At 40.0% G+C, this 16,667-nt stretch overlaps 1 protein-coding gene across 3 annotated transcripts in view; it reads right to left on the bottom strand.

Annotated features, from left to right (window-relative positions):
* Positions 1 to 16,667, bottom strand: part of SCUBE1 (signal peptide, CUB domain and EGF like domain containing 1) — a 247,626-nt gene that overhangs the window by 125,932 nt on the left and 105,027 nt on the right. For all 3 annotated transcript variants that reach the window (XM_072923699.1, XM_030263414.4, XM_030263415.4), the window contains exon 4: positions 16,235 to 16,369. In XM_072923699.1, coding sequence (XP_072779800.1) covers positions 16,235 to 16,369 — 135 coding nt within the window. The remainder of the gene's footprint in view (positions 1 to 16,234; positions 16,370 to 16,667) is intronic.

Here is a 16,667-nt window from a genome sequence, read left to right as displayed (position 1 = left end):
TTATGAATCAGCATATGACAATACACTTTCTATAAGCACAGATAGATTTTACTGTGCCCAGATACGTTTTCTTTCACACTTCCCACTTTACTTTGCAGTAGCTAAACAAACCCAGAGCACTGTGCTACATACAATACAACACATTTACCATTAATTACATTTTACTGAGGCTGTTTATAGCAATTTAAAAGAAAAAAAATTAACTCCTAATCACTCTTCAAAGAGGTTTATGCTAACTTTACAGGGTAGAGGTTACTCCCTTCTATATCCCAGTGAAGGTAGGAAAGATCATCAAACTAATCTGATGTATCTTGTGGGTTCCTAGAAATAGAAAAATTGCATATGCTTTCTTTAAAGTATCCTCTAGTGCAATGGAGGGTCCCTTGCCCAACTGCTCAAGTATGTTCACTGCCCAGACCGTGTCTCTTCATTGCCTCATCTCAGTGGAACTTCTGTTCAGGGCCCTCGGGGACAGAAGAAAAGGTCATGTTAAACCTACAGAGACAGTGGAACTTCTGGTCTCTTCTTATGTAGAGAAAGGGAAGATAATGCAAGGGAGACTTCCAAGCAAGAATCTGGAATTTCTCCTTTCCCCCCCACCCTTTTTCTTTAACATCACTCATCCCATTCTCTTCTGTCATTCTCTGATCCCAGTCTAGTTGTATCTTCCTGAGGTGGTGCTCTTTTTTTTGGGTTTTCTTGATAATTTCCCTAATCACAGATGCATAACTTATCTCTAGTTGGATGGAAACCATCAGGATCACTGTTTCCAGCTCCCAAACTGATGTCGTGTTGGCCAACAGCAACTGCACTGCCAGATCTGTTCTTTCATAATATCCCTTGCAAGTTACCACTCCAGTTTTCTTCTCTTTATGTACAAAGCAGTTGCCACCTTCACCTTCACTTTCTCTACAAACCCCTCTTTCCTTATTTCTCTCTTATACAGAGCTTCTGTTTCTATACCCTCTTACTTGATGATTTCCAGTTGTTTTTCAGGGAGGTGGTGAAGGCAAAACAAGCCCTAGCTCCTCATTCCCTTCACTTGATTGTAGTGTTTATCACTACTGGGAGCATCACAGTTTGTTTCCAGTAAAACCCAGCGTGTGCTGTGTGTACATCCCATACTGCCCATAAATTCAAGCATCTCTGTCCAGAGGTAATGGGGTAATGTAATTTCCTAGGATCACACCTCTAAAGCACCCTGGGATATTTCAGGTAATCTATTAAAAAAATAGGTAACTACCTCAGAAGATGCACCGTGAGAAAACAAAGCATTGCCATGTCTTAAAGTAACTTCTGGCCTACTAGTGCACACAGGAATTTAAAGTTAATTCAATGAAGCATGGAGGTAGCATTATAAGCATGAGAGAAAAAGGCCTAGAATGCCAGGAAACGGTGTCAACATGCAAGGGAAGATGCAGTCAGCAGCCCTTGCTTTCTGCAAGGTGGAATCCTGGTGGTTTTGGCTTTACTGGGGTATGAACTTGCTCTGAGAAAGCCACCCAACATTAATCAGAAGTGGAAAGCAGGATAAAACAGAGCTGTGGAATAAATGAGTTGGTGACTGAGAGCACATGCCATAAAAAGAAGTGCCAGTGGGAGAGTGAGAGGAAGTTCTTGTCTCACCCGGTCAATTTGCTGCTAAAGAAGTATCAATATAGAAGCTCACAAATAATTTAACAAAGTACGAACACATCTGTTGCCTAATAAGCTGTGTAGAAATGTGTGTTTTTCCAATTCAAATGCCACTGTCAGAATTTCATTCCAAAGGAGATGTACAACTACACTCCCATACTCCAAGCTGGAAGCACAGAATTAGGCAAATGCTTTCAGGGAAGCTTCTATCAGCCCGCAATGAATACCTGTGGTCGCTATCCCTCTAATAATTTGGCAGTTAAATTTTGTTTCTAACACTGTCTGGAACATACCACAAGGAAAAACCATGCATACAATGCTACTCTCACAGAAGATAAAGTATGGCAATAATAGCCACCACACAGACTTTTTCTGTAGGGAATGGAGTTTGGATGGGAAGAAAAGGGGAACACCATCTATGCAGAAATACCAACTGCAGAGAAGACATCCCATTTTTTGACATTCAATTTAATAAATAAACGGGCTGCTTGTCACTCTATATCCTGTACAAATACTGGAAATGCAAACTGTCTGGGAAGAAGAAATAGAATGCTCTACCCTGGTATGTGCACTAATTTGCTAACTGCTCTGTGGCTTCAATCCAGCAAAACACTTAAGCACATGAATAGTCCCAACAACAAAGGTCTGAAAGACTGCCCATACATTAAAGTAAATTGCAATGTAGGCACAAGCCTCTCCCTTGCTTTCATTAAAGCCTGCAAAACTCAGAGAAGAAAATCAATGCTGCCTCCCTTGGGTGTAGCAAGCAAGGAGTGGGGTCACAGCAGCCGCTTTCAAGGATAGCTTAGCCAAATGTATTTACAAAATTCATGTGTATTTGTATACACAAATTTTAAAGATACATACATTGGTGGTATAACACTGTTTTCTAGGCAAAAAAAAAACAAACAAACACAAAAAACCAAAAACCAACCAACCAAAAAAAAAAAACACCGAAAAAAACCCCAAAACAACACAGCTTGTTTTCTAGTTGAAATACAAAAGGGCTATTTAGTTATGAAAAAACTTCCAAACTTTTTACTGGGCTTGCTTATATGGTTAGACAGTTTGCCATTCTGTGCAAACAAAATATGTTGCTGTGTTTCCCCTGAGTTTAGTTCAGAAGAGAAATCTGACTAAAATGTCAGCCTGAGCCATGCAGCGATCGTAGCTTGCACAAAACAAATGTCAGGGTTCAAGCGGGTGTGATGATAACATTTGGTTGGGGCACAAGGGAGAGAGATGAGTGATTCACAATCTGGAAGGGGATATTGCAGGGTCTAGGTCAGGGGAGAAGTGAGAGCTGCTCGGGAAGGGTGGGTGTAGCAAGGGGATGATGAATATTTTGCCATTTGAGAAAAGTTACCTGCAATCAGGATTTACTCAGATGGTGCCACTAAGGCACTCAAAAAACGTTTTCTGGTTACCTCAGGGAACAAAATCCTAAACAACAACATCACCAAAAGGACCATTTTAAAGCATAGTTATAATTTCTGCTTTTACTGTCACTAGTATTTACATTCCTCTTGCTTCTCTGTTCAAATGCTATGACCAGCATCTAACACAGACACACAGTGGGCATTTGTAGGCAAATACATCTTCTTCAAAGCAGCAAATTTGATCCCATTCCTGTCACAAATGGTTAATTTTTTTTTTTCTGGGGCACTCAGCATCAGATTTCATGTGGAGGCACCTGAAATAGCAGTCCTATGTTATTAGCCATTTAAGACCAAATGCTATCAAGAACACAATGAGTGGAAGTCTAATCTGCAAGTTGTACTTCAGAGATGAATAAAATGTTTACAGGGCAATAGTGGTGTGAAAGTGGAAGAACCTGCTTCTCTCAGAACTCTGTATGCTCTGCTGGCACATTTGGGGTGAGAAACATCCACTGTGTACACAAACCACACTGCTGCTGTCATATCATTGCTCTTTTTCTGTGTATTGAGGCTCATTTAGCGTTGCAGTATAGTTTCTTTACCCTAACACTAGCAGGCTCTCTTCTGTGCCTAAGTGAAGAGCATCACCTGTTTATAGCTCTGCTCTTATTGCCATAACAATCATTAGCAGCATTTGGGAGTACTAGGCTGTGTAATTGCTCTGCAAGTATATTCTTTGGGACTGCCTTTAATCTACTTAATACCTCCTGGTTTCTTGATTTTTACTCTCTTTCTCACAGCTCTGCATAGAATCTAGAGTCACTCCTATAGTTTGGTGAAATAATTTGCTAATTTTTTTCTGCAGGAAGTTAATTGTAGCACAGTTACTCCTGACTTTCTTTACCTGAGCAATGGTGCAACCCAAAGAAATAATGGTGATTTGCTTCACCTCGTGATTCAATCTCTGCTGCTGGCAGACGCTCACAGGCTCGTGATGCCAGTTCAAATCCTACTGAAACTGCTGGGACTCTGTGGGCTTCAGAACCGGTTTGATCAGGCTTGGATCTCATCTCCACTTCAGAGAGAACACTACAGAAGTAACTGGAGCAGTCTTTGGCCTCTACAGATTTCATAGGCTAGAAATGCTGCATTATTTCATCCTAGTCACCATGTATACACTAATTGGTGTTCCATTTCTTATAAAGAGCAAGGAGGTGAAAAGATAGAGTATGTGAGGATGAAGATGCATTGGCAGAGCTGCACATGGAAATAAGCATGAGATCTGCTAGCAGCATATCTGGTTTGTAGCAATCCCTGGCTTTAATGATCTAAGTGAAGAAAGATGAAGAAAATCCTTAGGAATCTACAAGCTGCTTGCCAGAGGTCAGCAGAAGACTAAACAGAGTGCAGGTAATATTGCTGTGCTTGTGTGAACACACAAAAATAGAATTCTTCTAGATAAGCATCTGTATTTAATTTCTATACTTTGATGAAAAGCATCAGCTTAACACTGAACATGGATTTTAATTTGGGTGGTATTTATTAGTGGCCAAGGTAAGCAGCAAAAAATGGCAGTGCTTTTCCTGACATCCTGCCATATTGGAAAGCAGGAAATCCTGATCCTACCTGTGAACAGGACTCATGGAAGTCCAAAGAGAGAATAAATATGAAAAAGGAAAAATTGGATGTCCTTCAACACAGCCACACTTGTGATCACAGAGTTGTTTTTTGAGACAGCTCAGCTTTGTATAGCTCAGCACAGAAGTACGTCCATAAAATGAGTCATTAAAAACACTAAGAGAAAATGAGGCCTTTGCAGGTGTTTTGGAGGAAATGAAGAAACAAAACAACCCCAAAAAATATTTAACCAAATGACATGTAAATAAGATGGAGGTAAATTTATTTACATTTTGCGTTTAGGCACTTGATAGCTAATAGAAAGAAGTGAATTTGATTGACATTGAGAAGTGCTACTGCATATACACTAGAGCTGGGTTAAACAACAAATCCACAGTCTCGACAACAGGAAAATTCCTTTAGTCACCTAATAACCCTTTTGCATAAAACCGACAGAAACAACATAAAAACCACAAGAGCTCTTCTGCTCCCACCAGGGAGGAGCCTTTAGTTCCTTTTAAAGGCTCTAATTGCTGAGTATTACAACTAGTGTTGTTTGATTTTATTGTTTTTCTGGCATTTTACTTTGCTGTGAGACTGTTTTATGGAGCATTTTGGCGAGCTCCTGGTAGGCAATCCTCCAGATTAATTCAGTGTTCATTGGGCCAATAAGTGGTCAGCTTCTCTGAGAGACAGCACAGCAATGACAGCTCCCTATCTCCTTCTGGGAATTCTAGGGAGATTGAACAGCACATGGTATTTTGAACTAATGCCAAATGCTCAAAAGTCCTGTTTAGATCTACACATGGAGCATTTTCAACATAAATCTCCAGGGAAATGTATTACTCAGGATTCAGGTATGAGACACAGATTAGCCTAGGAAACTACAAATCCTGCTTTAAAACAGCTCATTAGAGATTTGTTTGTATTTTTTATGATATCTTTTTCAGACCCAAATTAGAGCAGAACAATTAAATAACCATTAAGTAAGCAGTTAGGCCAAATAATAGCTTTTCCTGGGAAGATTAGAGGGAGCTCATTTTGTCTGGAAAGGTGAGGAGCAGAATCCCAGTTCTGGAGAAGAGCAGGCAAACAGCTGCTGCCCAGGAAGGCCAGTCTCACCTCCAGAAGGACCCTTTGGGTTTGTTTTGCTCGTTTTTTTTCCTGCCAAGCTCCCCCAACACTGAAAGATTTCACCTGTGAAAGGAAACTGGATTCAGACACACTACCAGGAATACCTTCCTGCACCCAGCAAATCAGGCTTCATGTTGGAGCTGCTCTTTGCAGCAGCCTCTCTGCCCAAGGAGAGGTTTCATGGACTCTCAGTGCCATGAAACAGCCACCTGCAGGGGCAGATGAGGCTGCCTAAACACCACCTCCACACAGTGCCAAGGGCAATATGTCCACACCTAAATGCTTCAGAGGTTTGGAGTTTGGGGTGTTAATTTATTATTATAATAATAAATTATAATATTGGGGCGTATTATTAATATTAATAGTAGTAGTAGTAGTAGTATTGAAAAATCAACTACTTCAGAGAACAAAATTTGGCTTAGTGGGAGAATACACTTCTTTCAAACATAATGCTGAAAACATTTTGTTGACTTTTTCAGCTGGTTGTATTCCTCCTCACTTCTCAGAACCTATCCATTTCCAATGCCAATTTTGCTGCCTTCCCTCTTCAAAGGCACAGTGCAGAGAGTCAGCAGGAATCCTGAATTTCAGTGAGAAGTCAAGCTGCCTGGCACCATCAGAAATTATTCAATTTACAACACTGAGCCAATAGAGAACAAAGAGAATGAAAATGTGGGAAGGAAAGGTGAGACAACAGGATTTGTGATATCCACTGTCATCCACCGGGCTCCCTGCACTACACTTTGACCTCCAAACATGTTCATATAATTCATCAATCACTGATGTTAAAGAGCAGCAGGGATGAAAGTAGGGCATTAAATAACAGACCAACAGAATGGGGTTCAGGGTATCTGCATTGTGTTCATAATAGGAGCATACATAAAAACAGACACTTGGCTAAACAAAACAGATTTTGGTGAAATCAACACAGTATCTGTTAAACTGCATGCATTGACAGATGATCCCTTCACAAGATCCCTTTCTGGAAAGTTCTTGGGATTTCTACAGCTTTCCTGTGTGACTCTAGGCAAATTATTTAACTTTTTTGTCCCTCACATCTGTAAGTTACAGCACAGGGTGTTATAGCTCCTCTTTCTGAGTGGATATAAGTTTCTGTAAACTCCTGTGACATGCTCTAGCCAATTAGTGATTAGAAAAGCAAGTAACTAGGAGTTCACTTCTGAAGAAGCAGAAGGAGAAGAAATACACAGCGTTAAGAACATTCACATTCCTGCTTCCCCATCTTGGCATCTGTAGCCTTACAAAGAAATGTCAGTTTAAATAACCAATTCTCATTACACTAAATACTGAAATGCCAACACTGATCATGTGGATTTCTGATAAAAATTAATGTTTTAGCAAGAAGGCTCTTAGCTTTGTCCTTTCTAGCACTTTGCAGTTTGATATGGATTGAAGATAGCAGCTATTTTACCATCCTCTGCCCATGCAGAGTGCAGGCAGAAAATCTGCCAGCTCTGGTAAATCCCCAGTGTAACACAATGCTTGCAGCACCAAAGTGGATAACATGGGCTTCCATGGCATGTGCAGTGATTTAGCGAGCTATAAACACAGAGAACCTTTAAAGAAGCTGCTCCATATCAGAGGGGCCCAAAAGTGCTGTTGCTTTTACTCCAAGGTGAATGTTTTATGATGGAACAAGAGAAGAAAGATTACTTGCAGCTTCTCAGCCCTGATAGATAAGGCACAGCCTTTGGAAAATGATTAGTCATACTGGGCATCATGCACAAACCCTAGGTTAATTGATTTGCTGCACAAGCTCGATGCTTTTATCAATAATGAACATAGTTCAGCTGCTCTCCTCCCCCGTTACACTTAACACCTCTGTTTCTGCATTTCTGGAATCCTGGGAGCAGCAAAGCAGGGAAATCATCCCGATCACTTGCTCATGATTGCAGGTAGACTTTGCAATTTCAGCACACAATCCATTCCACTGAGAAAAAAAAAAAAAAAAGATTCCTACCATGACTGTCCTGTGACAATACTGTGGCTTATATAAGAGAGAAGTTACCTAAATGAAAACTCTAAGGGAGGAGATACTGGAAAGAAATGTTACTGGTGGGACAGGGAATTAAGGAGAGAAAAGAAGTATGGATTTTCACCTTAGAAAATAAAGAGTGACAAACAACCTATCTATTCTCCTCCACTTCATTCCCACTTGGCTGGCTGTTTCTCTTCCTCCTTCTCTTATTTTCTGTTTGCCTGACATACCTTTGTCTCACTCCCTTCTTCCTTTTGTCCCCTCTTAAAAATATCTCACAGTGCTCCTACAAAGTTCCTGCTATGAAAGCATTCACAGTGATTTCTAAGGTATAAAATTTAACAAAGCATGCAAGGATTCTTAGGCCTGAAATACACATGACTATTAAATATATGTATCTCCCTTCCTATTTCCATTAACTCCTAAATTAATTCAGAATAGCTCAGAGCAACCTCAAACATAACTACACCGAACAGAATAATTAACAGAACTGATATAATGCATGCCACATACAGGAGGCTAACAGTTTTTATGGACAGGTATTTGCTATTCCTATCTTGTATTTCTCCTGGTTTATAACCAGAAACACATAGCAGTATCAGTCTCCAGAGATCTCCTGCTGGATCACATCTGAGATTTGTCATGGATAGCAGAAGAGGAACAGTGCCTGCAACATGGTCTGTGACTGATTTCTCTGCACAGTGAAAAAACAAGCCACACAGTGACTACAGCAGGTATGAAAGATGCTGAGCATCTTTACACAGTATTCACAGCAGGCCCTGCATTCAGAGAAAGCCACATGACAAATACAACATATGGAATACTTGAAACAGAGTCCTTTTGCTGTGCTATGTGTGAATGCAAGCTTTTTTCCAGTATCCCCTGGCTTAATATTCTTCCCAGATCTTTCTCACCTGATGTTTCAGTCAACTGGATGCTAGAGGCCTTTAAAAAACATGTCAGCTCTTTTATTTAGTATAATCTTGCTATATCCAACGTAGACAGTATGAACAGAACATTGGTTCACTTCCAATGCTATTGAATGATTGAGTGTGAAAGCCTCTTTTGCCTATTTTCTCTTCTTAATTTTTTTTTTCTTAAAGTCCTGCTTTCCAGTGTGTTTTGCCATCCGTGCATGCAGTTCTCCCATGCTGTCAGCACTGCCAGTCACTGAGCTGCTGAGCTCCAGCCTGCTCGCTGCGCTTTCTGTCACCCAGGTGTGGGGAGATTTCTGATCTGACTCCCAAACCCTGGCTGCCCCTGGCAAGCTGGCTGCCTGTCATGCTGCTGCAGGCTGTTTCAAACTGCTGCTCTTTCCAAGAGCACCTCCAGCTTAACTTTCCCCCTTTAGTTTTCATCCTTTCCACACCAAAAGGCACTGGCAGTGGAGCCATGCAGAAACAACAACTGTACCATGAAACCATTTTGGATTCTTGCTTGTTGAGAAATTATCTGCATGTCCTAGTTCATCCCTTAGTCATATTCAACTGTGCATTTACTGTTCAAGCACTATATCCATATGACATCTGGATCACCTACCAGATGATGTTTCCTAGCTCATCCAGGCTAGGATTTTTAAGCATTGTTTTGTTTTGTTTTCTGTTTGCTTTTTAAAATATGTATGCCTGTTCTGATCAGTGTGCTGAAATCTGGTACCTGTTGAAGGACAGCTTCTGCACAACACTCTTGGAATTCAATCCCAGATTTTGGCAAAATCTGGACATCTGCTCTTGTTCCTGAGTGTTGGGAGACTTTTCCTTTGAGTTTCAATTAACTCACCACTATTGTATCCTCATAACTGTTGCTTTTCTAGTGAATTCAATATCAGCTGAAGCAAAGCAACAATAGGTATTGACTACTCAACAAAATTTGGTTTTCTTTCTGAATTCAAAGTCCCAGAAAAATTTGAAACACAAGATTTTTCTTTTGGAATGCAAGTGAGCTAAAATAACACAGTAGAATGTGCAGAGACTTGGTCCCATTTTGCTGAGTGAAAGTAAGATATGAATCTGAATTGGTCCCTAGGAACTCAACAGAGGACTGCAAACAACTTTACTTGGCTGCATTTAACTCTGGAACTTGGGATATACTGAAAATCTATCTTCATTTCATGTCACATAACATTTTCTCACATCCTGGTTTCTGTCTGGACTGATCTGAGCAATAGAACTGCAGCTGCTCTCATGGATGGATCTCTGCTGCAGTCCAGACAGAGTCTTTGACAATACTATAATATTTACACCTCAATTTTCTTACATATAAATGGAAGATTGTAGCCTCAGGTTTCAGATGCATTTAAAAATTTTGTAAGCCAAAAGTAGCATGGCTTTGTCCCCAGTTCTATGACATCCTAAGCATTTAAGCTGACATTTGCTGAAGATCTTAAAGTGAAAAGCTAAGGGGGAAGGGGGGGAATCAACAAAATAGTACTGAGAATTTTGATACTTAAAACTCTGCTTTTGCAGTTTTATTTGAACAGACTGCGTTTTATTTGAATAGTGCTTAGTGGGCAGCTACAAAGAGGATGGAGGCTCTCTTTTTGCAAGGAACCACAAGGAGAAAAGAGAAAGAACAATGGCTACAAGTTGCACTGACCAAAGTTTTATCTATCTTATGACCTAAGAAATACAATTTTTACAATGAGAATGGCCATTCAGTGAAACAACCTCCCCAGGGACATACTGGAGTCATCATCATTCCTGATGGTGGTTCTTAAGATTTGTCCAGACAGGGCACTATTTTCACCTCCTTTTCCACAGAAGGCTGGAGGTCCTTTCCAACCTGGGCTGTTCTAGGATCCTGTGAGACTATTTGCTATCACATCTATCCCTAAACTTTCACATAAAACTGATTTTATGATTCTATGATGATCACTGCTTCCCCTCACAGCTGAACCAAAGTCAGGTTACACTTAAACTTAATCATAAAAAGTCATTTGTATACAAAAGGAGGGAGATCAGGTCTAACAGAAATTACTTTTTACTCATACCAGGTATTTTCACCTGTTGCATCTTCCTTCTAGAAAAACTAAAACCTCTTTCTATTCCACAGGAATAGAGAAAGAAAATGCAAGGTGCCCTTCACCCTGGCTGCTGGAGCAAATAAGAATTCTGGAGATGAAAGTACAGCAGTTTTTGTGGGTTATACACAGTATCAAAAAGTTACACATTTCTAACAGGGCGCACTGAGATTTAGAATAGCTTTTCTATATCTATATCTATATCTATCTATAGCTGTATCATCTATATCTATCTATAGCTATATCTACATCTATCTATCTATATCTCCTATATTCTGTGAAAGATAATAAATTGAATGTTTTATTCTAAATGCATCATGGGAGCATGTAAAGAGACAAGTTTCTATTACACTTAGGTCACGATGTGTGCAGTTTTAGGAAAAGGCTTCCAAGATCACACTAAGTTTGTCCAGATAAAACTGCTGCTGCCTGAAATGCTTTCTTTTTATTTTACCTATGAACTGGTTCCCTTCATAAAATTTTCTTTACATATATTCCTTTACAATCATATTAGGATTCCAACTGAAAAAGGACAAATAGGACTGTTCTGTGCACAGGATGCCTGCACTCAGGGTAGCCATGGTGAAGCATGTTGAGGTTTAGCTGTTTACATCATCATGGAAGAGCTTTCATAGTTGGGATGAGAAACTCGTACTTCATAAAGTCTGGAACAGTGCTGGCAACACTTAATTATTTTAAGTTACCCTTCCACATGAATTTAAATATGAAGAGATTTTTGTGCTTTCTGTAGAAAAAACATCTCTGTCCTCGAAAGTGCTTTGCAGAAATTCTGAGTCACAATAACCTTCTTGCCCAGAGTCCCACAAGGGATCAGCACCAGAGATGGGAATAAAGAATTCCAGAATCCCAAATGTAACACCTCCTTCAGTGACTAGGCACAGCACTTCCTCCCAGGAAGTCCTAACACATTGACCACTATAAAATTGCACTGAACTAAGAAAACACATGAAGAATAAAAACAAATCATGGAAAATAGGAAGGAAAAAAATTGAACAAAGATGGCTTTGTAATCCTCAGAAGAAGAAATTCAGTAGTTTGATGTCAGCTACCAATGGACTCCTATGCTACTACTGCAAAATTAACAAGGGTTTAACACATAATCAAGTTGAACAAGTTTTTGTGTATCATGATAAGCCATTCCACAGCCCTGCTTAGCAAGTGCAAGACAACATGGCTTAGGACATTTCCTCTGGGTCTAAACCTACACACTTTTAGTACAGAAAGAGACAAGCTGGTTTTGAGAATCTTGCTAAGTTGTGGTAGCTTGACTTTATGTCAAATTCTCTAACTCTGCTAAGGCTAATGGGATAAGGGGAGGTGAAAAAGCATTTTCTTGCTAAGCGCTGTTTTAACAGGCTTCAAAGCGACAGTGACAACTGTGTAAAAAGATGAGACCACCATGATTTCAGCCTTCTATAACCTGGTACTTCTCCACCTCTTCTCATCTCCACGTGTAATTGCCACTCGTAATTCACCTGCCTTTTCAGCCTACTTGGCACTTGCTGTATAAAAACACTGGCAGTGAGTGATGAGCAGACAGATGACACAGTTAATAATAATACAGACATCCAGGAGATGGAATCTAAAGGGGCCAAAGTATTCCCAGCCACAGAGCTCCTGAGGCAGGTTGCTTGTAGGCAGAAACCCTATGTGCATTAGGAGGCTTGGCCCTGGGGGTGGGACTCAGCTGGAAATTTGGGCATGTGAGGCAGTTTGAAGCCAGGGCTCCTGCCCACAACACCTTATGTGAGTTGTAATGCAAATGGGATGCACCCAACCCTTCACTGTGCTCACTGTGAGCTTCAGTGGGCATACAGGCAAGATCTCTCTCTGTCTGTTTTGTCTATCTACAGGCACAAGTCTATTTTAATACTTTTTAAGCCCAATTGAGATTTTTCACCAGCTTTACTAAATCAGGACTTTAAGGATCTGCCCCAAGGCTTTGTTGAATTAAGGCTTTTGGTTTATCATCAAATTCAGTGAAAACATGCTGTAACCCACTAACCTCAGTCACAGCAGTAGGGTACGATAGTGATCTCCACATTTATTAAACACATGCTCCCTCTGGAGCTGGAGATGATACAGTAACAGCTGTTTTATTCAGGTTTCTCTCTAAGCCTTGTGGAAACACACACAACCTTGTCTCTGGTATGATTCCCAGTGTTCATACCCACTCATGCAATTAAGATATACAAAGATAAACAACTATTAAGTTCTCCATAACTTCTACAATCTATTCTCCCTACCATTTTCTCTCCCTGTTCTTGCCACCATTATTGTGAGTAAACCAGCACTGAAATCTGACTCAGCAAAGCGAAATCAAGTTTTATGCAAAACCAAATTAAGTTGTACTGGGCATAGCATCCTCCCAAAAGATACTGGGACTAAACATAAAAAAATCAGTAGGCCTGTAATGAAGACAGGGAAACACTGCAAGTGCTGATACACTATGGTTTGCTCTGACTTTAATGTCAGCCTGGCCTCCCACTAGTATAAAATTCCTATTTCTCTGTAGATCATTAATCCTTTTTGTCTACAAGAGCTAATAACACTTCTGGATGGCAAGCCAACATGTCATTTGAGAAACAAGAACATGAGATCCCCATCATGAACTCCAATATGGCTTTGAACACAACTTGTGGGTAGGAGCACAGTGACACAAAACACCCCAAAACCACCAGGGGCAAGCACATCTGTGGAAACTTAGAAAATTCACAGAGCAGCCTGCAATTTTAAGGAGGATATCTCTTATTGGAAGATGCCATTTCTTTGCCTGATAAGTGCAAAAAAGGTATGTATTCCTTCCTCTGCTCAACTCTCAATACCCAAAGCCCTTTTTAAACTCTGAAACCATGCCATGACTTGAATGAGCTCCAAGCATGGGATCAGCACCAGCTCTGCTGGTGTCTGAGATGGGTGAGCTGGGCCTGCAGACAGGACATCCTTAGGCTTGGTGCTGCTCCCCCCCTTCTAGCTCTTCCCAACTCCAATCATGTCCTAAACACCTTGCAAGGCTTCTCCCTTTTTTTTCCCCAAGGCATTTGAAAACAGGAGGGGAAGGTGGCAGCAAACTGCATGAAGAGCCTTGTGGCTGATGGCTTGAGACTAGCTGAGTCCTTGGAGAGACTTTAGGAAATGTTGAGGACACCAGCATTTTGTGACTGCACATGCATTTCACAGAGACAGAAATGCACCCACCCTGCAATGAATGGATCTTATTATGCACAAAGTCAACAAACTCGCTGAAGGGCTTTGGCAAGTCAGTGCCTTTGTCTTTGGATTGCAGTGCTGGCTGCGTGGGGTGCCTTTGTCCACTCCAGCCCTGTTTATCAACAGAGGTACAGCCACAGTATAGCCCTGGCACCATTCTGGATAAATATGTTGATGTGTATTTTTGTGTTCCAACAGTTTCTGTAGCAGCGTTTTCAAGTGAAAGCTATGAAAGTGAGTAAACACAGATATTAAAAAAGCCATTTGCTTTCTCACCATGCATGTTTACTGTTTGCAGTTCAGACACCTCTGACAAGTGAAAGAGATAATTTCATCTCAGTTCCTTCCTCCAGCATACCCACCTGATATATTTCTGTTAGGAGATCATGACACTGCAGTGTAATGTTTGCTGTTATTGTAAATTGACACTTTTCTTTTGAAAAGCTGCAAACCATTTGTTCATAAAACACACTGCAATTCCCACTCGTCTATTTGGTAGTTTGCTTGGTTTTTTTCAGATCTACAACAATTTTAAGATATAGCTTCAAATTAAACATCCATGTCTTATATGACATTTTCTTTGTAAACAAGTTAACACAAATGAATTTTCCCTGCATATTTATCATATGCCCACAACAATCAGTGTTCAAAACTACTCCCCTAGTCTTTCTGACAAACTAGGAATCCTCATTGCCATAAAAACACACCCTTTTCCCCCATGAAACTATTCCTTAGAATAAACTATTGCCTTTAGAGTCTCATTTTTCATTTATTTCATTAGTTTCCATCTCAGATAACTAGATTATTTTTTTATTACAGCTGGGAATTTTTATAATGTGCAAATTGAAATCATGATTGTAGCACAGTACTCTGCAAGTGCTTTTCATTAAGCCTCCAGCTACTATCCCTTGCTCTGTTGGATATCTTTATGTCAGTGTTACTTTATAGTGGACAGAAATCTGGAAAATTTAGATTTAAAGAATGACTAAAAACCTATTAAATAATAACCTCAAACATGCACTGGGTTCATGTAGCTTAATTGCATATTCTTGTCATAATCAAAATACTTAAAACTTAATAATCATGCTAAAAAGCAGACCTGTCCATAGTTATATATATTCCACAGTTATATATATTCCATAGTTTCATGATTCTGAAAGTCAAAATCACTACTTGTCATTACAATTCTCTTTAAGCAGACACACGGTGCCAGAAACACATTTACATTTCTGAGATGCTGCGTTGTAGCAAAACGACAATGTTTTGCTTTCTCATCAACAGAATGACTAAACTCTGTGTTTAAGTATGATTTTCTGGTTAGTATTAATCACTTAAAATATCTCAGAAGCATTTGTGTGGCCTGTTGAAATTTACAGCACTGTTGATCACCAGTCTCATCTTGCCACTTTGTCATTCTGTATTGCTCATTGGTAAATGAGTTTGCTAGCGTATATTCCCACTGCTGCCAGGGTCACAGAAGCCTGAATGAACACTGAGAGAGTCCACTTAATTGCAAAGATTTATGGCTATGTTGTTTTCTTTTCTCCCTTTCCACTCAAACTTGTCTTCCATGTCTGACATCTATAGAAAAGGGAAAGCTGCTTATTCTAGTCCAAAACAGCAGCAGACAAGGATCACAGTTCTGCAAGGATTCCTTGTTTCCATTGCTAGTTCATAGGCAACAGAGAAACTGGTTTTTAATCCACCTGAGGACAGGGTACTAAACCAAAGAAAAATCCTGTGTCAATACAGTATCAGCCACAATCAGTCTGCAGTGAAATCATGTGCTACACGACTGGCAAAAACCCCCACAAGCTGTGTAACTTAGAGAAGTAACAAGCTGTTCACTTGGATTTAAGATACCACGCTTTCTAAGGTGAAACACAGGTGCATCATTATCCAATAAACAGATTTTTAAGTTCTGGAAACTCAGAACCAGAAAGTTACTATTTGAAAATCTGTCTCTGCCTACACAAAGAGTCTGCTGTGTAAACCAAGTATAATTTGTGTGTCAAACCAAAGCCTGTCTCTTTGTCTTATTTATGGCTCTGCTACAAGTTTGACTAGCAGAGGAATCAATCAAATCCAACCAACCAGTAAAATGATTTCGGGAACAGTGGAGATTAAAAACCAAAAAATCCAACAAACCCCAAACTGTTTTAGCTTTTCTGATTGAACGTGGTTTTTCTAAAGAGCACATTTTACACAGTTAAAACTTACCAATGGAGCGATGAATGCAGGTGTGCTGGTTATCACTCAGAAAAAAGCCCTCTTTGCACTGACATTCGTAGCTGCCCATAGTATTTACACAAATCTGCTGGCACCCTCCATTGTTATCCAGACACTCATCAACATCTAGAAGACAGAAGGAAAAAGAAATTCAAGGTAATGCACAGATTCAGAATAGAAATCTACAAGAGTGAGGAACACACAAAAAGGCATGCTGTAGATTAAGCTAATGAAGATCACCCAAATCAGTTAATCCAAATTAATCCCTCTAATTATTTTTCCTGTATCCTAGGCTTGAAGTTAACGTGAAAAAAAAAAAAAAAAAAGAAACAAAACCCCAAACAGTGGAGAGAGGAATCCCCCTATGTCTTAATGTATTCTGAGCTGCAAATTGATTTCCAATGCACAAGGAACATGAACAACG

The sequence above is a fragment of the Taeniopygia guttata genome, chromosome 1A, assembly GCF_048771995.1.
Source record: "Taeniopygia guttata chromosome 1A, bTaeGut7.mat, whole genome shotgun sequence".
NCBI classification, from domain to species: Eukaryota; Metazoa; Chordata; class Aves; order Passeriformes; family Estrildidae; genus Taeniopygia; species Taeniopygia guttata.
This window is presented reverse-complemented; position numbering and strand designations above follow the sequence as displayed.